At 36.1% G+C, this 26,563-nt stretch overlaps 1 protein-coding gene and 1 pseudogene across 1 annotated transcript in view; both read right to left on the reverse strand.

The window, feature by feature from the left end:
* Window positions 1-26,563, reverse strand: part of SEMA3E (semaphorin 3E) — a 278,611-nt gene that overhangs the window by 42,866 nt on the left and 209,182 nt on the right. The window contains exons 5-6 of the mRNA XM_032276468.1: window positions 13,591-13,684; window positions 588-707 (exon numbers count right to left, since the gene is read on the reverse strand). Coding sequence (XP_032132359.1) covers window positions 588-707; window positions 13,591-13,684 — 214 coding nt within the window. The remainder of the gene's footprint in view (window positions 1-587; window positions 708-13,590; window positions 13,685-26,563) is intronic.
* On the reverse strand, window positions 743-4,500 carry LOC116550418 (annotated as a pseudogene).

Raw genomic sequence — 26,563 nt, forward strand, 5'->3', positions numbered from 1 at the left:
GTAAAACACGAGAAAGGTATCATCAATAATGACTATGCATTTTAAAGCTTAATAAAAATGTGGAAAGTGATTAAAATGCTCACCATAAAACAATATTCTAGCACCTACATATACCTGTGTGCCAAAACAGAAAACTTACTTCTTACAAAGAATTCTGTATCAATGAATGTCTAGTGACTGACTCTCTTAGAGTTTTGTCTCTAAAGTGCAATGCAATCCTATTAAAACAAGCAAAGTAGGGCAATCGATTCATCAAAAATTATAACAATTGATAAAAGTGGACAAAAAAGCTTATTGGATATGGACTTTTCACTTTTCATACATTTGTTTTATTTTCCTTATTTAAATACTGATTTCTAAGCATTGCTCAAAAGGCATACTGATTTTATAATTAAGCCAATCAATTTTGATAGAAAATTATATACACAAATCATATACGATATTTTAAAGAATATTGCTAGTAAAGCATCCTGAAATTTGTAAAAGAATTGTATTTGTATTTTCATTATTATCGAAATGGCAACATTTTCCATAGGTTTTAAAGTTGGTTTCAATCCTAATTCACATTCTCTTCTCCTCGTCCTTACCATTCAATAGACGCTCATCATCATGCTCAGTGCGGATATGGGACAGTCGTCCCATGCTACGGAAGATCGAAGCATCTCTGATCCAGTAGTCACTGTAGAGTCCAGTAAACAATTCAGTACCTACACGGAGCATCAGTAAAAGAGAAGTCAGTATTTGTTTCTGGATTCGAAGACAAGGTATAAGTCACAATTATATTAAACACATTCATATCTATAATATGTATTTTATGATATTAATACTATCATTGTTAGGTGCATGGATGGCACAGTAAGACTCCCAGGATTTGAGTCCAGAGTCTGTCACTTACTAAGTGTGAACTTGGGTAAGTTTTTAAGTTCCCTGTGCCTCAGTTTCCTCATTTACAAATAAGAAAAGGAATTGCATTCAGTAAGGTAGTTAAGAGTAAAGCACTTGGAAGAATAGCTGGTAAATATTAAGACCTATATGAGATTTTGGTAAATACCCTGGCTTCATATATTTTCCTAGACTTCTTTTAACCTTCATATCATCAGGGCTTTATCATTATTATTGTTATTGTGATGATTACAGGTTTTACATGTCAGTCAGCTAATTGAAATTGTTCTTGTAACAAGATATTCCTATCATTAATATGATTTTGGTGTGGGAACAACAAAGTGTAACAAAGGTGATATAATCCAATCAGTTATCATTCAATTTGTAAATTTGTGGCTCAGTCAGATAGGAAGAATATAAAAAGCGCTCAGAATTTAATCTGTCAACATGATTGAATGAAGTTAGCTGCAACATGTGGTGGCAGTCATAGACTTAAAATCAGACTGAGAAATTATGCAATGTACACAGGGTCTCAGGAAATAACCCTGTCTTTTGAGTCAGAAAAAGGACATTAAAATAACTTACGGGAAAGTATAACTTGAACCCCAGAACTATCAAGAGCTCTGAAGCAGAGGGACTTATAATCTTTTCCCAAAACTCACTTTTTATTTTGTTTGTTTATAGGAGAGATTTGAAGAAATATTATAACATATAAAAACTACATAAAGTCTTAATTTCCACTCATACAGTGGTAGATTTGATATAAAGCATAATAAAAAAACTTTTTAAATCCAGAATACACAAAGTACTCCACAATTTGATCACTAAATCATTAGTTGATAAGCGAGCCTCACACAACAGCTTCATGTCAGCCAAGGCCACAAACACCATGTACCACACATGTGAACAGACAGATTGACATGTTAAAAACACAACATCAGTGCATGTTGGGGATTCCTGGTGCCAGAAACATGGGTGACGGGAGGGCAGAACTAGTCCTTAGCAGCTTCCTCCTCCTTTATTTTAGCTGAGGCACTCTCTCGGGCTTTGGCCAACACAGAGCTTGATCTCCACGCCCATGGCTTTGGCCAGGGGCGGCGGCACGACACTGCCCACCTGCCGGTGCTTGTTCAGGATGTTGCCAAAGGGCCGGGAAGCCCTGGGAGCGGGCGCACTCCCGCACACTCACCACGCGGTGTTGCTCGGTGGAGCACGCGGCCCTGCTTGCCCATGGGCTCGGGTTGCGCTGAAGCAGCCACCCCACTCGAGCCTTCCGTAGAGGCCAGCCCAGGGGTTGTGCGGGTTCCCAGTGTGGGGCAGGCACCAGGGGATGAGGGTGTTGAGCTGCCTAGCTGCAGGGTCGCAGGCTTTGCGGCTTCCACACAGGAGCAGACCCCACGGAGGGCCCCGGAGCTGCTGCGACCGTCCCTCCTGTCGCGGTGGGTTACCGCAGCTTCCGGGCCATGGTGCCGCCCGAGAGCCGCACTTCGATGCTGGGCACATCTCGCCAGTCTGAGCCGGGGGCCAAGGGGATGTGCCGCATGCGGGTGGCCACCAATGCACTCACGTCCTTACAGAGGTGGTCCCTGAGGATGGGCTGGTGCTGGGTGCCCCGGAGCTGCCTCTGGAACGGGGACGGAGGCTCCCAGTTGCAGGAGCTCTCCAGCGCCGAGGCTCTGTCCCGCACCTCCGGCGGGTCAGACGTCGTGTCTCGCGCCGTGACGGTCCGGAAGGACCCGAGCTCAACCTGGTTATGTTGCTCACGATCTCCTTGTCGCCCACCACCACGCTCAGCGGGCCGGCCTGGGGCGCGAACACATGCAGTGGCTCCGGGAACAGGGGGAGCTTCTCTCCAGGGGCCGCTGCCAGGATGATGGCCCGCCTCCGCGTCTGGGCCCCGCCACACCGACCGGCCTGCGGCACGCCAAAAGTGCACTGACCCCCATGCGGACCCGGCAGCGGAGGCTGACCTTCAGAACCGCGGAGCGCTTGAAGGAGACAAAGTTCCCGACCTTCTCCAGGAGGAAGAACCGGGGCCGGTAGCAGTCACAGTAGCTGAGGAAGGAGACCACCAGGGAGGTTTTGAACTTGGAGTCGGTGCACGAGTTGCACCGGTTCCTGCCGCTGAAGCCCTGGAGGGCGGCCCGCACAGAGGTCTCCAGTCTCCCTTCCGGGGCAGCCGCTGGCCGCGGGAGTGGGTGGTCTCCCCAGCCACGACCAGCTTCAGCAGGACAGTGCAGTCCTCTGTGAACACCGTGGAGCCGGGGTTGTTCAGCCGGAACGCCTGGGCCGTGGGGTCCCACATCCTGATGGCCCACAGCGCCTCAGAGATGCCTGCTTGGTGGAACCCCTCCGACAACCCCCCGCAGCCAGAAAGCACGTCCGGGGTCCGCAGCTTGATCACGGACTCCGGCTGTCTCGGCTCACAGGCTTGGGACTTGGGCTTGCCCTTCCCTTTGTTTCCAGGGCTACGAGCATGGTTGGGAGGACCTTCAAAGCTTTTGCTCCTCGCGTTATAGGCCTCAAGGAAGTAGAAGCGGTCGGGGCCGCCCATGGAATACACTCGGGCAGGTCCTCCCCGCACCCCACGGTGCAGCGGCCCTGCACGGGCTTGGAGTCCACCACGGCCTCCTCATCGCTCCGGCGGAGCAGGCTGATGTCTGCGCGGCAGCTCGCCGGGTGCACTTTGCGTGTTCTCGGGCCTGTAGAACTTGTTGAGCCGGATCTTGATGTCGGTCTCATTGGGCCTGCCGTTGCTCTTCTTGGGACAGAAGATCTCTTTGATCCGGCCGATTCGGCAGGGCCCAGGGGCGTCCAGGCTGCTGCCTTTGATGTAGTCGGAGTACTTCCAGTAGTGCTCTGGGTACAGGTCCTCGTCCACGGGCTCCTTCCGTGGGCGTTTCACAGGGCTGGACAGCTTGATGTTGAATGAAGGCCTCAGGGGGCAGACACACGCCGTCACCGACTCGGTACAAGATGCCGTTCTTGGTGGCTGAGTAGTAGAGGACCCGGCTGCCCACGTCTTCGAGCTGCTCCAGGACTCTGGGGATTTCTTTTTGCCTCATCTCAGCCAGACGGGCACAGCTCACACAGAACTTGAACTTGTTGTCCTCTGTTGGCTAGGTTTTCGGAGGGGACTCGAATCTCACGTAGTCGTGGTCGTACCATACCTGGTAGAAGTAGGTCTTCCCATCGTTCCCCTCCAGCAGGTACTCGGGACCCATGCCTCCCTCCATGGCCCAGTTTTCAGAGGGGGCCTTGTAGATGACCCTCACTTTGCTGTGGATGTATGAAAGCTGCATGTCCTCACATTCGTCCACCAGGAACAGTGTGTCCACCAGCTGGACTGGGAGGATGTCCTGGCCATACCCAGCTCAGTTGTCCTGTCCTGGGCAAAAATCTCTGGTCAAGAAACAAATGATAACAGCAGGTTGCTGGAAGCAGCAACCTCAAAGCAGAGTGGTAAAATGATTTTCTTACTGAGAGACAAATAACTTTGGTCTAGCTCTAAAATAGATGTGATTATTATATTACATGTTACTAATGCTTTTTTGCTTAGTTTGGAATGTGTAAGCACATGATATTTAAAGTGCTTTAAAGGTTAAGAGATTTCAAAATTAATTATATTTCCAACTTAATATATCTAATTATGTAATGAATTTTATAATTGCAATTATTAAAATTGCAGGTATAAGAATTAGACCAAATATATAAACAGGATTTAAGAGATCTTGAGTACTTTATTTATAAATCTTATTTAATAGAACTTTTAAAATTGTTTCATTATTTATGAAGAGTTTTTTTCCCCCAAGGTAAAGTTTTTTTTTTTTTTTTTTTTTTTTTTGAGACGGAGTTTCACTCTTGTTACCCAGGCTGGAGTGCAATGGCGCGATCTCGGCTCACCGCAACCTCCGCCTCCTGGGTTCAGGCAATTCTCCTGCCTCAGCCTCCTGAGTAGCTGGGATTACAGGCACGCGCCACCATGCCCAGCTAATTTTTTGTATTTTTTTAAAGCTTTAGAAAACTTTAAAAGAGTAAACATATTTGAATGATTTAACATTTGAGAAAATTATCAATTAAATTATACATATGGTAATTTATAAGGAAGCTTATTTTCAATTTGCATTAACTATTAATTTTTTTAAAGTAAAGATGATTGCATTTGTTATACAAAATTTAGAATAATAAGATACAAATCAAACTCAAAGATTAAAAAAAAATAAGCTTTGGAAGTACTACTATAATAGTCTTTTTTATTTTAAAAAGATTAATTCTAATTAGTTTTCCTCTGTTCACAAAATCCTCTGTGCATGCTTAAAGCACTCTATGAGATACAAATAAATACAATCTATGGTTTCCAAAAAAGAATTCATTTTAAACTATGTATTCTGTATGAGAAAGGGAGGAAAAAGTAAATGTGGCAGAGTGTTAACAATTGAAGAATCGAGGCAAATGGTATACAGGTGTTAATTTTACTTTTCTTTCAACTTTTCTTTGTATTTGAAAATTTTTCAGATAACAGAATTTTAAAAAAGATATATTTGTTGAGTTCATCTAGTATATTCAACTTACGCTAAGTGAAATGTATGATGTAAGGAAAATAACAAGACTAAAAAATGATTATTTAAATCTGGACTTAACATATAATTTGGCAGAGAATAGTTATGTCAGAACTCTTACTTAAGCATATCGTGTTATTTGACAATAGAAAGGGAAAACACTAACATAGTTTATATCAAAGTCAGTTAATTAGTGCTGCCTTCCCTAGAAATTTTATGTCTATGTTTGAAGAAGTACTATTTTGAGACCAAATGAACTCAATGGTTAGGAATATGACCTGTTACCTGGAATTCAGTCTGAACTATTTGAACATGGATAAAAGAGAGTCATCAAAAGGACTTTGGAATCATAAAGTCTATGGCATAAATAACCACGTTGACCCTTAAAAAAATTAATTGACTATTAACACGCGTGGCTTTCTCTGAAATATATTTGTTTTTAATTATTATAGTTGAATTATGTTCCCCAAACCAAATATAAACGCTATTTTCTTAAATGGTTGTAAATATAATTTATTTTGCTAATGTGGGCTGTGCTGAATTTTTAATGTATAATTGGTATAAAGATTAGATTTCTTTAAAATCATGAGTTTTCTATTCCTTAAGTTTTTAATATTTGATTTTTATTTCTTAAAGTGTTTTAGACTTTGATAACTGAAAATATTGTTATGGGAAAATAATATTTTTATTAATACACATCAATTTTAATGTATTTATTCTAATGTGGAACACTTTCAAAATTACGTTTTAACCAGTCATAAAATTAACAAACAAGTACTCATTGGAGCCGCTAGATGGCAGCACTGTGATACTAGATAATACCATATCCAGGGAGGATTATCTGCAAAGAGAAAAAATAAGATATTCCCAATTTTACCCAATTTCCCATTTTGCACTCAGGACAAAGATAATTGTGAGCAATTCTCATGACACAATATGAACTGTATGACAAATTTCAAAGAAACTATAGAGGTGCTAAAAACTATAAGCAACATAAATAGAAACAAATGTATTTCTGTTGGAAATGTTAGATTTTCCTCAGAAGGGAGAGATTTTCCTTTCATATCCTCATGTCAAAGTAAACTTTTAAAAAATTCATAGTAAGGGATAATAATTATATTTGACAAAATACTTTCATAGGAAAATTAGAAAAGAATGGCAACATATTAGTGAAAAATAAATAATAATGATAATAAAGCTTTAGGTAAAATAATGCCTAATAGTAATTAAATAAGCAAAAATACTGGGGATTATTATAATTTTTAATACAATTTATAGTAAATACACAGTCTCTAATTACATTTATTTTAACTATTTGGTATCAGAAAGTTTGTGAATCAATACATTGATCTTTTACGGGATGCAAAAATAACATCTAGATAAATCATATTTTCATGGATTAAAATAGAAAAACATTTTATAAGAAGACTAAAATATGTTTTAGGGCTTCAATGATAACCGCCGAACTACTCAAGGATTTAGCTTTCCATGTCTATGGAAACGAGCGAGTTTAACTTCTTGTCACACTTAACAATAGTCTCTATATAGAGAAAAAAGAATAGTAGAAATAGTTCTGCAGTGGCAATCTGGCATGCTAATTCCCTAGCTCAAAATCTGCCAGTTGATGACCACAAACTTCAAAATCTCAAGGTCTCAGTTATCTGTAGAATCAAAGAGACTTCCATGTAATTCTCAGAACCTGTCAAGCTTTTATGTTCTCTCCGCTCTTTGGCCTAGAATTCTATGCCTCTCTTCTCACCTCCCCTTCCTTTTGCCTGGTTATTGCCCACTTTTTCTATGACGTCATGTCTGGCCAAACCTTTGTTAGTGTAGTGGTTCCTAGTGCCGCTGTAGCTGTGGTACCCATTTCTATACTACTGCTTGTCTGACTATATATAGACTGACTGCTTATGTGTTTGAAATGATGCCTCATTAATGTCTGAAATACAGAAAATGCTCAATAAATATCTGTTGAATCAATGAATGGCTTAATGTGAGTTAATAATTAAATATATCAGAAGCTCTTTTCAGGTGTTTAAAAAAGGCTGTGAAATGCAATCAGGGCCAGGTGTGGTGACCCTCGCCTATAATCCCAACACTGTGCAGAGCAGCCTGGAGGGTTGCTTGAGTTCAGATGTTCAAGATTGGCCTGGGCAACATAAAGAGACCCCATCTCTACAATAATAATAATAATAAAGGAGCTGGGCATGGGGACCTGCACCTGTGGTCCCAGCTACTCAGGAGGCTGAGGTGGGAGAATCACTTCAGCCTAGCAGGTAGAGGCTACAGTGAGCTATGGCTGTGCTACTGCACTCCAGCCTCAGCAGCAGAGCCAGACCCTGCCTCAAAACAGAGAAAAGAAACATTCAGGATAAGATCCTAATTTTTAAAAACTGTTTCAGAGAGAAATTATCAAAATAAAGAAAAAGCTATTAGGAATTTATATGGAGAACAAATTTGAATTTTTGTTTTCAGAGGGCCTTATTTATTAATTTTTATATATTAAAACAATTTTTTCAAACATTTGCCCCCAAGAATTTTAGCCCAAAGGACATTATATTGAGATTAAAAGACTGCGTCAACACTAAATTGCTTATGTGAAAGAAAATAAGACAATCATTTGACTCTTAGAAAAAACAAATTTTTATAATAATTCTAAAACATGTAATTAAAATACTTTTCTATATAACTCCTTTTTTACAATGTAAACCCTACTTGAAGTTTTAATTAAATGCATTGCATTGTCCTAATATTTTATGGAATGTATCAAAAGTTTCATTCATAGACTATATATTATCTGAGTTTCTATTGACCGTGTTGGATTTTAATTGCATAACAAGAAGAATTCACAGTAGTGTTTCATGACCTTCTTGTTAAGTTTTACTCAAACATTTCTTCCGTTTGTGTTATAAATGTATGTTGTGCAAATCTAAATAATGTGAAACATATTTGCCTCATGGAACAACATATGGCTAAAGACTGATTTAGCTGCCTTACTTTATAACTGAACTTTATAATTTTATTTGAAAATTATTCTACTGTGGACAGACAGTCTTGCCGCATCACTGTGACATGCATACCTACAAAGAGAAAATATAGCTGGGTCCAGTGGTGCACGCCTGTAATGCCAGCACTTTGGGAGGCTGAGGCAGGCGGATCAATGAGGTCAAGAGATCAAGATCATTCCGGCCAACATGGTGAAACCCTGTCTCTACTAAAAATATAAAAATTAGCTGGGCATGTTGGCGCGTGCCTGTAGTCTCAGCTACTCGGGAGGCTGAGGCAGGACAATCACTTGAACCTGGGAAGCAAAGGTTGCAGTGAGCCGATCTGGCTCCACTGCACTCCAGCCTGAGGACAGAGGGAGACTCCATCTCAAAAAAAAAAAAAAAAAAAAAAAAAAATGCACTTGGGAGGATGAGGATGGTTGAAAATGGCTCACATATTTCAACATTGCAGTTCACACTCACATTCTGCTTAGGATGCTGAAAGACACCAGAAAGAATGTGTGATTTTATCAGGCCTTTAGCTGTTGTTTTGGCTTTCGGTGTGTTTTGGTTTGGGCAGATGATTAGCACCAGCTATCAATGTTAAGAAGGTGGTTTGAGGCATGAAGGAAAAAGAAAACCATCTTTTGAATCTGTTCATTTGTGTGTGCCAGGACCCATGGCTGTACTCTTGAGTTTTCTTGGTAGCAAACCAATGATATTGATACCATCATGGTTAAATCAGATTCTCAAAGGAGAGAATATAAGCAGAGAATTGGAGAGTGCGGCTTTTTTCTTCTTCTTTTACCTCTTTTGATTTTCTTTTCATTGTGAAGGAATCATAAGCAAAGTATTTAAATAGCTCCTTAGAGACTAGCAGTCATGACCAGAAGCTACAGTAAGCATGTGGATAATGGGCATTCTGCCAAGTGTGAGACCATGAGCAGAAGCCTTGGATAAGAAATTATAGATATTCTTTTGGGGCAGGAAAGTGGTAAGGGAATAACCTGAGGTTTCTATACAGTTAGGGTGAATTCAAAAAACCAGGCAGTACATTTACTTATGTTTGTAGAACTTATCATTATAAAGACATATATTCTAACTTCATTTAGAATTTTTTCATTTATTTTTCTAATAAATGATCTTACTTTGTGCCAGATATATTCCCTGAATGTAATTATTGTTAACTAAAAATAAACAATTATTTATTTAAAATGCTTTGTTATGAAGAACTTGAAACAATAACTTAAATTTTCTCTGCATGCATTCAACTCCCTTTCACTCAATTGACATTGACCTTTAATTTACAAAATTAATAATGAGGATATATATTCACAAAGGTATTGTTATGGATAAAAGTTCAGTCAGGAAGAGGATTTCAGCGGCTGTAAACTTCGTAATTTTTTTTTTTTTTTTTTTTTGCTGAAAAAAGTAACAGGAAAAAAGTGTAGAAAAAAATTCATGTACAATAAAATGTCTTATTAGTAATTATTTGCTGAAATAAAATTTAGTGAATATTTACTTTGAAATCCATCCCTAAAAATACCCCAACAACAAAGTTAATACTTTCAAAGTAAAGCGTCAAAACGTACATGACAAATCAGGGTGTTTTTTTGCCCCAAAAACTAGCAACATGTGTCCTATCATACCTTAGACACTTCAGGCATGGTAAGATTACACTTGGAACTGGTAATATAAGTGTGGGTCAGAATAAAATTTTTTTAAAAATGGCAATAGAATTTAAAGGAGAAACTATGGTAGATTGTAATGTTACTGAAGATAATATCTTCTTACTTAGAATATTGCAGTATTATATGAGACATAATTGATAAAAAGAGTCAGCAAAAATATATTCTTCTTGGCCAAAATGACATATGACATAAAGAACACTATTTCCTGGATTTTTATTTGGCCAATCACCGAACTTAACAATTTAGTAGCAAGATAATTACTAACTATATTTGGATGATTTGAAAGCCATGGATAAGCAGTGCAGCAATTCATTTTACAGCAATTCATTGTTTCAACAAGCTGCTTTTAAAAGCAAGTTATAATGCCTTGTCTTCTTCAGACAGTTACTTAAAACCACTTCAAATACAGTAGGACCAATCACATTGGAGGAAAACTTGGCTAAAATGCAGAAATACTGCACCTGAGATATGAGTTGATATGCTACCAAAATTAATTGTGTTACTACAAAGAGCCATTGGAAGCTCAAGCCTACTTAATATTATGATTTCATTTTGATTAGTTGCTGAACATATACAACACAGTGCAGTAAGAATCTTGCTTTTACTCCTTAAATCCTTTGTCACACAGAATCATTACAAGCTATCAAGGTTTCATTTCTAAATTACATTAGACATTGAATAAAAATGTGCTTTATAACTTGTCTTCTATCAAACAAGCTTCAATATTTATTATATTTTTTATTAACCCCTTCTCCACATGCTCTTAAGTCAACTGAATTTAAGTTAACTGAATTAAAACTTCATCTGAAACTAGGGAGTCAAATAGAAAATTCTCTAATTTGCAAGCACCTTTTTTTTTTGAGGTCAAGTAGCTTTATGAGTATGCTACCAGTTTCAGTGTTTTATCATTAAATTTGTCTTCATGTGAACAAACATTAAACATTGTGTGACATAAAATTAACCATGAAACTAAGAAGTAGCAATAGTCTAACAATAGTCATCTTTTGCTGGAGTTTTGTCTTAACCCATCAGCAGAGAACATGTGTGGTCACAGAATACCACATTAATGCATTCTTTCTCAGTCAGAATAAGCTGTACTGAGCTTGCCAAATTCCAACTCAGGTAGCTCCATTTTTCCAGCCTACATTCCTGCTATTTTTTCAATTGGGTGAATTATTTTTACTTCCCCTCTTTTAAAGAGTTTCTGGCTCACATAGGTTATCAGGTTTCCATCCAGTGGCTGCTGCATTTCCACAGTGAGTGAATGATCTCTCTAAGGTACTTTGGGATGAAAGTGAATGGATAAATGTGAAGAATTATATTTTTATTTCTTCTCTTTGGAGGGATTATTCTATAACTTTTGTGTTTAACTTGGAGCGCTCTTTTGATTTGATTTCTCTTCTGAATAAGTGAAACAGCCACCCAGATGGCAAGCACTTCAGATTTCAGCATAGTGTAATTTGATTTGGAAGTTCAATGAAACTCACTTGGAAATGTCCCTCCAGTAATATTTCCCCTCTTAGAAATTCCACTTTTAAATTCTTGGCTTCATGCAGAAAAAAGCTCCAGGGATACTGAGTAGTGAGTGGCAAGGTGGTCATAGAAATTATTTTTAACTATTTAAATGAAATGTTAAAAAATAATTTTTCTTCTAATATTCTCAGGATTTCACTATAGAAGCAGTATATACTGTGTAATTTTTAGTTTCCAATTCCCTTTATATGATTCTTATGAAAACAACATTCCAAAGTTAATTTTGTATTTGTTTAGGTACCTCAGCGAGTATGAAATTTAGTATTTATAGGAGACCTAGTCTTTGCAAGAGACTACATGGCACAAGAAAGAAAAGAAAGTCTCTTTTGTTCATAAATATTAAAATATTTATGAAAAAAATCACTAACAACTTTAGAAAAAGATTTATGAGACTATCAGATATATACATTTTAATTTACATTCTTTCAATCGCTTTGGAGTTTCTAGCGTTTATGGATCTGGCATCCCCCAAAAGTGTTATTTCTAAGGTTGTGACTTCTACTAAGTCTAACCTGACTTAGGCAACCAGATTCCCATATTTAAAATCTTCCTTTTTTAATACTCTATTTACACACACACACACACACACACACACACACACACACACACACACAATTGGTGGGGAAACTCAAAATAATATTTTTCTTTAATATTTATTTTTAAATATTGTACCTATTTATTCAAGCCACTGAAGAACTCAATTACTATATAATTCTCATGTTATAGCCTTGTCAAATTAAGAAGCTGAAGTAAGTCAAACTTTTCCCATTAGAGTTAACATGAGGTGTTTGCTATATAAATATATATGTTTTTAAAAGTTTTATTTTTTTATACCTGATAACCAGATGTGGGACAGGAAAGTCTAGGGAGTCAAGTGCAAGAACCATCAAAATAACTGTCTTGAATAAGCTCAGGGAACAGATTCTAAAGAACACACAGTGGCAGCTATATCAACTCTAAATCAATTATAACATGGTTCAATCATCAGGGGAGGGTTTTAAGTTTTAATGTTTTATTTAGAATATGAAATCTCTACATCTTATTTTGTACTATCTCATTTTCTACAAAGAAGATGACCTAATATTAGCATATAACTCTAAACATTACAAATGTAACAACAGAACCTTGCACATCTGCACTATGCATGCATCAGAACCTCTCAACACTCAGGAAAAAATCATTACATCAGTACCTATGTTAGGTGTTGGGGATTGCTCTTTTTAATTTCATGCTTAGGAACTCATTCATCAGTCTGTACTGTCACAGTGCTGAAACAGTTTGCCAAGTTTGCCATTTTTAACCCTGAACAGTAGGAAAATATTGCTTAGTTGTATCTTAAGTGAGATTGTTGGTACTTTGTCTAATTAAATTGAACGGAATTGAACTCCAGATCCAACTTTATCAACTCATGGCATTATTTCAACATGTACATTTAGTGACAGTTTGAGCGGGTCAACCTCTAGTTTACACTCTAACAGAAATTTAGATAAACAAATTTCTTAAAAGAGATGACTTTCTGCCGAATTCTACTAATAACAGAGAAATGTACCATAAAGAATATTAAAATTCTCTGCGATTGCAAAGTAATTGAAACATGAAGAATTAACATATATATTAAAATAGTTTCTTTTGGCAAAATTTTTATAAAGCCTTCAAATAATTTCATTTTTAAGCATCAAATGACACCAAATATATGAGATATTAAATGACAATTTTTCTGAGTGAGACACATATACTTTATAGCATCTGCACTTATTTTAGAGTCAAATTGCTCAAGTTAACATGGCTTGAAATTTAATATCTTTGCTTTGAGCAGCAGAAAATAGATACAACAAGGCAGAGTATATAAAGAAATGCTGAAAGAATGTAACTGAAGTTGAAAAGTACATTTTAAAATTATTACAACTATCACCTGATGTCAGTGGCAACAATAATTACCAATTAAAGTGGAGACAAAGGAGGAGCTGGAGTCATAAGGACATTTGCCTCTTCCTCTCTCAGATATAGTTGATTCCAGGTGAAACAGAGGATCCTTCAAAGAAAACCAGAAAAGTCATTATGAACATGCCACCTCTAATAATCATTTACGTAATTGCTTAGGCAAAACATACAAATTTTGATTACTTACAATGCATGTATTCTAAATAGGGCACCAGTAACATCAATTTACTTAGAGACAAGCTGGATTTTATAAATAAGCACATGGGTTTTACAGACCTATACAGGTTCTCTCACTCCTCTCCAAATGTATGCAGGTGATAAAAGAAAATAGCACTTTTTAAATCATTTTCTAAGATGGTACTATTTATTCTGAGATGTGTCAAATATTTGAAAGGAATTGAAACTTGCTGGAAAAAGGTTAATGGAAAAAGGTGCAATGTTAAAAATGATATTGGGCTTTTATCAAGCATATCAAGAATGTTGTTGATTTTTTTATAACTTCAATTTTTGTTTTAGATATAAGCAGTACATGTGCAGGTTTGTTCATGGCCTTATTGTGTGATGCTGAAGTTTGGAGTGTAAATTACCCCATCAGGCAGGTAGTGAGCATAGTATCCAATAGCTAATTTGTCAGCCCCTGCCCCCACTCCCTTCCCCCTCTAGTAGTCTCCAGTGTCTATTATTGTCCTCTTTATGTCTATGTGTACCCAATATTTAGCTCTGACTTATAAGTGAGAACATGCAGCATTTGGTTTGCTGTTCCTGCCTTAATTCACTTAAGATAATGACTTAGATTAGTTTTGCTGCAGTAGACATGATTCCATTCTTTTTTATGGCTGTGTAGTATTCCATAGTATATAAATACCACATTTTAAAAACCCAATCTAGGATTAATGGGCACTTTGGTTGAATTCATGTCTTTTCTATTGTTAATAATTCTGCAATGAACATACGAGTGAGTTAGTAGAGGAGCTCAAAATATTTCAAACACATACTGTCTTTTTGGTAAAATGATTTGTTTTCCTTTAGATATTTACCAAGTAATGGGATTGCAGGGTCAAATGGTAATTCTGTTTTAAGTTATTTGAGAAATCTCAAAACTTCTTTCCACAGTGGCTGAACTAATTTACTCTCCTTCTAAGGGTGTATAAGCTTTCCCTTTTCTTTGTAGCATCTGCTATATTTGACTTTACAGTAGCCATGACTGGTGTGAGATAATATCTCATTGTGGTTTTGATTTTCATTTCTATGATGATTAGTGATACGGAACATTTTTTATGTTTGTTGGCTTCCTGTATATCTTCTTTTGAGAAGTACCTGTTTATATCCTTTGTCCACTTTTTAATGGGGTTATCAATGATTTAAACCCTCAACAAACTAGGCATCAAAGGAACATCTGTCAAGTAAGTCATATATGACAAACCCAAAACATCCTACTGAATGAACAAAAGCTGGAAGAGCAACAAAAAGACAAGGATGCTTACTCTCACCACTCCTATTCAACATATTACTAGAAGTCTTAGCAAGAGCAATAAGGCGATAGAAAGAAATAAAAGGCATCAAAATAGGAAAAGTAGAAGTCAAAGGGTTTCTCATCACTGACTGATTCGATACCTGGAAAATCCTAAAGTCTGCTGAAAGGCTCCTAGAACAGTTAGACAATTTCAATAAAGTTTCAAGATACAAAATCAATGCCTGAAAATCAGTAGAATTTCTATACACATATAGATTCAAGGTGAGAGCCAAATTAAGAATATAATCTAACTTAAAATAACCACACATGATAAAACCAGAATATCTAGAAATACATCTAACCAAGGAGGCGAAAGATTTCTCTACAAGGTGAAGATCTCTACCAGGAGATCCTGCTGCAGGAAATCATAGATGATGCAAATAAATGGAAAAGCATTCTATTCTGATGGATTGGAAGAATCAATATGGCTAAAATGGCCATACTGCCCAAAGCAATCTACAGATTCAGTGCTATCCCTATCAAACTATCAACATCATTTTTCACAGAATTAGAAGACAACTATTCTAAAATTCATATGAAACCAAAAAAGAACCTGAATAGCGAAAATAATGCTAAGCAAACAACAACAACCACAACAAAGCTGGAAGCATCACACTACCTGGCTTCAAATTATACTACAAGACTACAGTAACCATAAAAGCATGGTATTGGTACAAAAGCAGACACACAGACCAACGGAACAAATTAGAAAGTCTAGAAATACAGCTGCTTATCTACAGCCATCTAATCTTTGACAAAGGTGACAAAATTAAGCAATGACGAAAGGACTCCCTCTTCAATAAAAAGGCACTGGGATTGCTGGCTAGCCATGTGTAGAAGAAAGAAATCGGACCCCTACCTTTTACCATATACAAAAATTAACTCAAGATGGATTAAAGATTTAAGTGTAAGACCTCTGACTATAAGAATCCTAGAAGAAACCTAGGAAATGCTCTTCTTGATATCAGCCTTGGCAAAGAGTTTTGACTTAGTCCTCAAAAGCAATTGAAACAAACAAAAAGTGACAAGTGGGATCTAATTAAACTAAGGAGCTTCTGTACGTCAAGGGAAACTATCAACAGAGTAAACAGACAACCTACAGAATACAAGAAAATATTCACCAGCTATCATCCTACAGAGTTTAATATCCAGAGTGTATACGGAACTTAAACAACTCAAAAAGTATTATTGTTTTAACGGCTTGGAAAAGAATAACAAAATTTATTCTCAATAATAATTTGGAATATTTTCATTTTTATTCCTCATTATATAATATTTGTATAAGCATTCAATGTTTAATAATTTACAGAGTAATTAATGTATAAGTACTATAAAATATTTATTAACAAATGCCATATTATGCACACTATTTCAATTTTAATATAAGGTTTCTCACAGATAAGATAATGAAATTCAATATTTTCATGAAAAACTACTTTATTGGTCTATTTCTTTTTTTCTTTTTTTTTTTTGAGACAAAGTATCCCTCTGTCGCCAAGCTAAAATAATGCAGTGACTCAATCTCACCTCCTGAGTTCAAGCGTTTCTCCCGCCTCAGCCTTCCAAGGACTGGGTTTATAGCCATGTACCACCATACCCAGCTAATTTTTGTATTTTTAGTAGAGACGGGTTTTACCACATTGGCCAGGATGGGTCTTGATCTCAATCTTGTGATCCACCTGCCTCAGCCTCTAAAAGTGCAGGGATTACAGGCATAAGCCACCAGGCCTGGCCTATTGGCTTCTATTTCAAGCGTATAACCATAGAACTTAACTCTTAGTGGCTCCAGGTTTCAAAATTCTTATTAAAGGTAGTTTTGTATAACTAAACTCCATTAAGTGGTTTGGGTAAAAAAAAAGTAGTTTAGAAAAGTGACAATAAAAATTAACATTGAAAAATTTGTAGAAAAACCTCATTTACAATAGAACATCATGATATTGCCCAATTTGGCAACTGTGTACGACCTGCTCATCTGTGAACCACGAACCTATAAACAATCTTAAAGTCCTGAGTAACCTCTGAGAGTTGAGGGCACTTCTCTCAAACTTGATCTTAACTTAGCTAGTCACCTGATTTACCCACATTATCTGTTCTTTGTATTGCCACTCTTATTTAGCACTATTTTCTCTTTCTCTCTATGATATCCTAAAATCACATCCTGATCTTGCCATTTCAAAACCTTTTCAGTAAATGCTGAGTTCATCCAACCACTATTACCAACCAGTCTTGTTCTTGGATTTAAAACATAGCCTATAGAACAAATGCGGCCTCCTGACCCAGAGGTGTGGCTAAACTTATATCCTAAGCCAAAAATGTTTTACCTGTATAGATTCTATACACCAATCTGAAGAAAGCATGACAGTGAATAGAAAAACATTTTGTGTTTACTTCCTGCAGATGGCAGTTTGCAATGACATGAGAATAAGTTTGTCCAAATGAGAAAAAATTATAGCTCTGCCTAGCTAGCTAACACTTTTGCTGAAGAAGTTACACCAAAATTTGCAAAACAGATTCACAGCATTACATGGAGGAGGAAATGACCAAGGATATGAATATAATACTTGTTTGCCCCTTTAATCATTGCCACTTTATAAAAAATAGATAGATCAGGGATATACATACTATGTTCTACTATAGTCAAACATAAAGGTCATGGAAAGCTGACAAGATAATGGGCTGCTTTCAAAAATCAACATTTTCTATGGCTTAATTCAACTTTTGATCTCTAATGACTGATGAGGTTATTTTACCTCATGGATATAATTAGACACCTTATATACTAAAATTGAAACGGCAAGAACAATACATGTACATTGCTTACTTATTCAAATAATTTTAATACATTTGTTTAAACTGTCAAATGGGCGAAGCAAATAGAAAATGAAAACTGAACAAATTTTAAGATCAAGAGAATCCCAGAGTCTGTAAAACTGCAGGCATAGATGAATAAAATACAGTCACGATTTCTTAAGAAGGTTACAGGTTTTATAAGTAGAAATCATAATATAGGTTCCTGAGGCTATATTTGACTAATGAATTTCAGCATGTGACTGCGGTACTAAATATCTGACATACCAGTGTGTTCAACTTTGAAAAAAAGTTGATTGAGTCAATAAGAAACTGTATATGCCAAGAAACCTGCAATGGTAACATTCTGAAAACAATCGAATAGTCCAGGAATCATCCTGAAATTTTTAGTTATGTAGGAGACACAAATCTGTGCAATACGTAAATCTACCTTTGTCTGTGAAAGGATATACTCTTTTATAAAAATCTTAAGTTTGACACTGAGAATACTTGAGCTTTTAATACTGAATATACATGCATTCTTAGAAATGTTTGTCTCAGATAAAAACTCAGATGTACCTTGACTAAACCCTCCCTTCTTACTTTTCTCCAGAAGACTTCAAATACCTATCTCATATTTATTTGATTAATGGCTAAAACTAAGTCAACAAGTAATCATTTAAAAATAATAAACAAGTTAATTAACTCTTCTGGTTTTCTTTCTGCATCACTATGAAGCATCTACATTTTCAATGCTTTAAAGGATAGACATAGCTATCATTTTGATTTTTAAAATAGGTTACAGTGTATACTGTTGCTGCTAGGGAGATGGGCACACCAAAATCTAACAAATCGCCACTAAAGAACTTATTCATGTAACCAAATGCTACCTGTACCCCAATAACCTGTGGAAAAATAAAAATATAAAAAATAAAATGTATGTTTTCTGCAGATAATTTATTAGCCCATTAATGCTTTTTTTAAAAAATGTAAGCTATTGGAACATCCCTACAGTAGAAAAGTACCATTCTCTTTATATAGAAAGAGAAGAAAGGTCCAAATCTCTGGGGGATACATTCATTTTATCAGTACATCACAACAGATGGTTAATAATGCTCCAAGAGTCAAATAACACAAAAAGGGTAGGCAACATCGGATTAGACTGTAGATTGGGATACTTCTCAAATTTGAAGAATATTGTAATGTGTTCTTTGAAGACTATAATATTTGTAACAGAATAATGAAGAGGTGCTTTGAACACATGAATGTACTGTAATTCCTCTGTCTAATAACTATGCACAGGTAATCTTTGACCCTGTCCTGAAACTTGATTTTTGGATTAACATTTACATTACTACAGTATGACGTTACAGAGCACAGAGAGCTCCATTTGGAAAGGTCATTTTAATTAGAGATAATATGAATACTAAAACCACATTTCTGGCCTAATTTAATGGCTCCTCACAAATCTTTCCACCATGTCTTCTAAAATCCTTCTTTCTTGGTCATTAAATCTCCATCACCACACTCAATTTGCAAGAAGATTCCAAAACCTCTTTACCTTAATTGAGTAACTGCTTCCATAATAGGCAAAATAAGGGAGCCTCAAAGATGTTATTGTTATAATTCCTGGAACCTGTGAGTATATTACCTTACGTGGCAAAAGGGACTTTACACATGTGATCAAGTGAAATACATTGAGGTGGGGAGACTACCTGACTTATCCAGGTAGACCCAATATAATCACATGGGTTCTTAAAAGATAAGATGTGATGATAAAAGCAGAGAGCCAACTGGGATGATGCAGCGTGAGAAAAACAAAATCCAGAAATGCTTGCTTTGAAGTTGGAAGGATGGGGCCATGACCTACAGAGATGCCTACTCAGAAGGTGCTGTCAACCTCTACCATGTGTGGGAGGATGGCCGGATATCAGCCTCCAGTGACAATGTAGCTGATCCACATGACAAGTATAGTGGATCTATCCCCTGAAGGAGGGTGGATATGGCTGCTTGCATTTTGGGAAGTAGCTGTCATTGGTAATATGAATCAGTGCTCCATCCATGTATAATAGAGGGGTCTTCAATTGTATCAATACTTTTTTAAAGTTCTGGAACTTTGACCTCTATGTGTTACCAGTTGTTAATGAGCTGCTGCAGAGGTGACTATTTGTTTTACTTTCTTGAATGTTAACACTATACTGTACTACTCAAAAATTTGAAAAAAAAATATTCTGTATGCCAGAAACTAAGCCTGGAACTAGAAACATAGCAATAAACAAATCCCCAAACTATTGCTCTATTTTCTTCATAAAATTACCCAAAATATACTTTTCTCTCCTATTTTTACAGCTCCTTTCTTCAATATTTGACACTGTTACCTGCTTTCTGGCACTTATTTATTTTGCTCCTTTACTACTTATCACCTTGGTTTTAACACCAGCCTCCTGAACAGTCTCTGAGTCCCAGCCATCAATTCTGTATTTTGATGCAAATAGTTCTGAAATGTGAATATTTTTCTTATTAATCCTCTAGTTAGAAATCATTCATTGACTACCCATAGCCTCCAGAATCAAGCATTAAGCCCCTATAATTTTATATAAGGGACTTCATATTTACTTAGGTAATTATGAACATTTTTATCTCTAAATGCTGCCTTTATAGTCTGTGCACTAGTCATTCTGGATTTTTCTTGCTTGGATATCATTCTGAATATCCCTTGCTGGTATCATCAATGTGTGTAGCATAAAAATGCCCATACAACATCAAAAATTCAGCACATCTTTTATCATCCCCAGAACTGCTGATCTGATCCCTTACCTTGCCTTTATATTCTTCATTTTCCCTTTTTGTATCCTCCTACAGTGTTCAATTAATTCATGTTATATCGCATTTTCCACCCTGCATTATAATTGTATGTTTATTTGTCTCTCTTCTCCACTACTTTGTGGGATTTCCTTGAGTAAACTGTCCATGTGACATTTATCTTTGAATCTACTGTATGTCATAAAATATCTGGCACAGAATGAGCACTCAATAAACTACTTATTCTGTCTGAATAATTAATACCTTTCCAGAAACAAATTGTGTTATCTCCTTTCTTGTGTGGCCCTTCTCTATTACAGATACAAAACAACTGACTGACATACAAAAACCATTAATGTTTTTTCAAGTGGTGATTGGTATAATGTTAACATCCAAGAAAGCAAAACAAGTATAATTCTATATCTAGAAAACCCTAAAGACTCTGCTAACAGGCTCCTTGAACAAATAAACAACTCAGTAAGTTCAGGATACAAAACCAATATACAAGAATCAGTAGCATTTCTGTACACCAATAATATTCAACTTGTGAGCCAATTCAAGAATCCAATCTCATTTATAATACCCACAAAAACAGAAAATACCTAGAAATACATCAAAGCAAGAAGGTGAAAGTTGTTTATATGGAAAACTAAAAAACACTGCTGAAAGAAGTCATAGATGACTCAAACAAAGGAAAAAACATTTCATGCTCACGGATAAAAAGAACCAATACTGTTAATATGATCATACTGCCCAAATGCTATCCCTCTCAATCTACCAACATCATTTTTCATAAAATTAGAAAAAACAAACTGTTCTAAAAATTCATGTGGAATAAAAAAAAAAAGACCCCTAATAGCTAAAGAAATCCTAAGAAAAAAGAGCAAAGCCAGGGACGTTACACTACTGGACTTCCAACTATACTACAAGGCTACAGTAGCTAAAACAGCAAGATACTGGTACAAAAATATAAACACATACGAATGCAACAGAATAGAGAACTCAGAAATAAAGCCACACATCTACAGCCATCTGATCTTTGTCAAAGTTAACAAAAAATAAGCAATGAGGAAAGGATTCCCTGTTCAATAGGGTGCCGAGATTTTTGGCTAGCCATACGCAAAAGAATAAAACTGGGCCCTTACCTCTCATCATATATACAAAAATAAACTCAAAATAGATTAAATATTTAAATGTAAGACTCAAACTAGAGGAATCCTAGGAGAAAAACCTAGGTAACTGCGTTCTTCACATCAGCCTTGGCAAAGAATTTATGACTAAGCCCTCAAAACTAATTGCAACAAAAACAAAAATTAGCAAGTGGGGCCTAAATAAACCAAAGAGATTCTACACAACAAGAGCAACTATCAACAGAGTACAGATAACCTGCAGAATGGGAGAAAATATTCATAATCTATGCATCTAACAAAGGTTTAATATCCAGAATCTGTAAGGAACTTAATTCAAAAGCAAAAAACAACCCCACTAAAAACTAGGCAAAAGACACGAACAAACACCTCACAAAAGAAGACATACAAATAGCCAATAAACATTTGAAAAAATATTCCACATCACTAATCATCAGAGAAGTGCAAATCAAAACTACAATGAGATACCATCCCACCCAGTCAAAATGGCTATTATTAAAAAGTCAATAAATAATAGTTGCTGGTGAGGTTGGTTCAGCCACTGTGGAAATCAGTTTAGAGATTTCTCAAAGAACTTAAAACAGAACTACCATTCAACCCAGCAATCCCATTACTGGGTATATGCCCAAAGGAAAATAAATCATTCTGTCAATAAGACACACGCATTTGTAAGTTCACTGCAGCATTATTCACCATAGCAAAGACCTGGAATCAACACAGTTGCCCATCAACAGTGGATTGGATAAAGAAAATGTGGTACATAGAAACCATGGAATATCGTGCAGTCATAAATAGAATAAAATAATTCCTCTGAGGCAACATGAATGTAGCTGGAGGCCATTATTCTAAGCAAATTAATGTAGGAACAGAAAACCAAATATCACATGTTCTTACTTATAGAACATACTCAACAATATAGACACTGAGAATCACTACAGGAACAAGGGAGTCAACGGTTGAAAAACTAACCCTTGGGGATTACTCTTAGTACCTGAGCAATGAGATTAATCAGACCCAAAACCTCAGTACATATACACACATAACAAACTTGCACATGTACTCCTGATTCTAAAATAAAAGCTCAAATTATTAAAAACTTACAAAAACATTGTTGTGGATAAGTATGTTTACATTAGAGCATATGTAAAATTATGCTATGTTGTACATGCTTCCTTGAGACTGCCTAGATAGCAAAATCATGCTTCTATTTTTTTTCTATATTTTGATTGCCATTGGCTTTAGTAAAACTTACTAGATTGGTAGAACAACTAAAGAAAGAATAGACACATTCTTAATTTCCCCAGATACCCAATAAAGTTAATATATTAATATATACTTTTACAATTTATGATGGACTCTTGCAAGGATTAATATATTAAAATTTCTGTTGAACATAACATAGCATGATGGCCACATTATTAAAAAATAAAATCAAATATTGAAATATAAAAATGATTTATTATTTTATCCCCAAAGACCTTGTTAGTGACACCATGTGATTTGAAGGTAATGTGGAGATGAAACAAGGAGGTAAAATCAATTGCTAATTAATGTTTCCCTTTTTCCCACATGACTTTTTCTCTTTCTTTTTCTTTTTTTTAATTGATGAGTTAAAGGTATTCTTTTGATGTTGTGGCGTTTGATCATTAAACTTCAATACTGAATTGAGAGTAAAACCTGAGTTTTCCATTTTTATCAAATAACTGGCTTGACAGTAGTTTTTAATAATTTCATTGATCTTTTGTTCCATGGTTGGTTTCAGAGCCAAGGCTTGCTTTCCCTTGCGAAGCTACACATGACAGAAAGATACACTGATCCAATTTATCTTAATTCCTCAGGTCTCAGTCCAATATTTTTGCAATTTCATACAACTGAGATGTGACATTTTTTTAAAGTAGAAAAAAGGAAAAAAATTACTATAAACTGAATAGAATTAATAGTACAATGGAAAGCAGGAGGTTTTCAAACCTTTATCGATTTGTTTAGCATAGATCAAGCTAACTTCAATATTAGCCATATATTCCAGAAGGAAGTTTCTCACTTTATTTTCAGAGTTCATTGTGGTCTTAAATGTAGTGTTTCATGTAGTGCAGAATCCAATAAAGTACTAAAAAGCCAGTGATAAAATTCTCCCATAAAGTAGAATTGAGCAACCAAACCAACCAGAAAACTTGAGCCATGATGACATTGTCAGTGACCCCAAAGCAATCGCCTTTATGGTTCAAGCAATGTGTAATGTTGGTGTTTAACCCTATTGAGAATGTTGGTCACGACTTACACTGGCTTTCTATTATCTCTGTTTTAACAGCTGGAATTTCTGCCTGAGTAGTGTGTTTTAAATTTACAAGGCATTCCCAGTATTAACATGTGGGCTGCATTATCTGTTTCAGTGTGATATGGAGAAAATTTTCAATGGCTCCTCTTGTGCTTGAAAGTAACCACTAATGTGGGCAGATACATGTGCTGGTCAGAAAAAGCGTCTCTAAAGTATAAATGGTAGACCTCTCCTGGGGAGCTTTCCTCTTTAGGCCTTGAGGGATGCCCTCAGAACCCAGAATGCCTGCTGTAAGCTCTTTTCAATAGGTGTAAGTCATTGCACAGCAGGTGTCAAATATAATGCCAACTCAATAAAATGAAAGATTCCCATTCGCAAATCAGCTTCATGAACCAATACTCTTTTGCTTGCCCTCAGTGCCCCTGATACTCTGAAATACGTTAGAAAGTCAACTAGAATATTATAAGTGCTACAGGACAAACCAAAGAATCATTTATTTCATTAGCTATTTCTAGTGTTAGAGAAAAATAATAAAACATACAATGTTCACTGCATATATTTCTGTCAACAATGGAAATAGGCAAAAATGCAGAATGTTACACAATGTCACAAATAAACATAAAATGCAGTTTAATTCTTTAAATAATAGCTACAGGATAACGTGTCACAAATTAATTTTGAATATGACTCACTCTACTATTTTTTCCTTTCTCCTGCCAAGCAATAAAAATATGTATTCAAGGATATTTGAAAACTTTCCCAAAGACTAAATAAACAAGCAGAAAAAAATGCAAAACAGGAATAAAATAGCAAGTAAATATTTTGATTTTAAGGCTAGTAGTTTTGTATTTTAATTGCTCCTTAACATTTTTTCACTAAAAAAGTAATATAGTTGTATCATACTTTAAAATTTAGGAAATACTTTTGCATGCATTTATCTTGTTTCATCCTCAAAGTAAACCTGTGAAATAAACAGGGTCAATAATATTTTCCACAAATATTATTTTCTTTTTATAGGTGAGGATTCAGAGGCAGTGTGAGGCTTGGTAAATCTCAGAGTCTTCGAACTTACAGCTCCATATACATTTATAGTTTTACCCACTTTACCTATCATTATCATGTGAAAGGGGTGTATGCATGTTGTTAGGTGTGGTTGAGTGTCATTTAAAGGTACTTAATGCATAATCAAGGCCCCAAAATATATATTTAGATTTTTTTCAAAATAATAATTTTATAATTTATTAAATTTCATTTTCAAATGTTTGCAAATCCTTTCATATCATTGGAATAGCTGACAGATGTTACTAGCATTTTTAAACAATTCAGCCCATAAATATAATACATATAACTAATCTCAATTGTCTTATTCCTAAAACTTTTAATAAATATTTGCTTAAAGCTATATTTGAAGGCAAAATAATGTTTTTCTTTCCTTTGTGTATCCTCTAATCATTATGTCAGGATTCCATTCTCTTCGTAACCCTAAGCGACCTCACTTTATGCCAATATTACAACTCCCACACTCACCTGCTCAAACTCTTAAATTCCACATTGACAGCTCCGCCTGCTGGCTATGTATGCCAGGGTATCCTAGAGTATTTTAAGCAAATATCCTTCAAACCTGATAACGTTTTTCTGAAGCCTGCTTTTACTGGAGAAACATCATCCTTTGCTGCCTATGTCATCCTCACCAACTTTTCAAATATAATCATGCCAGTCTCCTTTTCAAAAACCTTGCAGTGCTTCTGTTTTTGAAGGACATCTAACCTCAAGAATGGGCAGTTCAGGTCCTTCACAGTTTGCCCTCAAGCTTTTTCCCTCATAGTCCCCCTCCCTGTCTCCCTCATCCAATCCACATTCCAGCCACACAAGTGACTTTCTATAAAGTTCCGTGCATGATAATACCCATACCTGTTCTGTTAGATTATTGAGGAAGGGGCATTCCATTAGGTTATTTGTTTATTCATTTGTTTTCCTGTAACGCTAACTCCTACTTATTCAAAAATAAATGCTGTTTAAAAATAACTTTACTGGTGAAAAAAATGACCTCAATGATATTATCTGAGCCATCTCCAATCAAAATTTCTCCCATGGATGATGCTGTGTATCTCTTATAGCATTATTTACATTGCATTGTGATTATGTACTTATGGATAATTTAACAAGCCTTTAAGAAGCTTACTATGTTTCAGGTATTCAATCAGTATTGAATATAGAAAATATGATGCATGCTAGTCTTTTTATAAACCCCATAAAAATTAAGGAAATAGACTCTTTACTTGTCAATTTAACATAGAAAAGCCAAAATGGTCTGGGCATAGTGGCTCACACTTGTAATCCCAGCACTTCGGGAGGTCAAGGAGGGTGGATCACTTGAGGCCAGGAGTTCGGGACCAGCTGGCCAACATGGTGAAAACCTGTCTCAACTAAAAACACAAAAATTAG

Source organism: Sapajus apella, unplaced genomic scaffold (assembly GCF_009761245.1).
Source record: "Sapajus apella isolate SASKATOON/1434 unplaced genomic scaffold, GSC_monkey_1.0 scaffold7, whole genome shotgun sequence".
Lineage (NCBI taxonomy): Eukaryota > Metazoa > Chordata > Mammalia > Primates > Cebidae > Sapajus > Sapajus apella.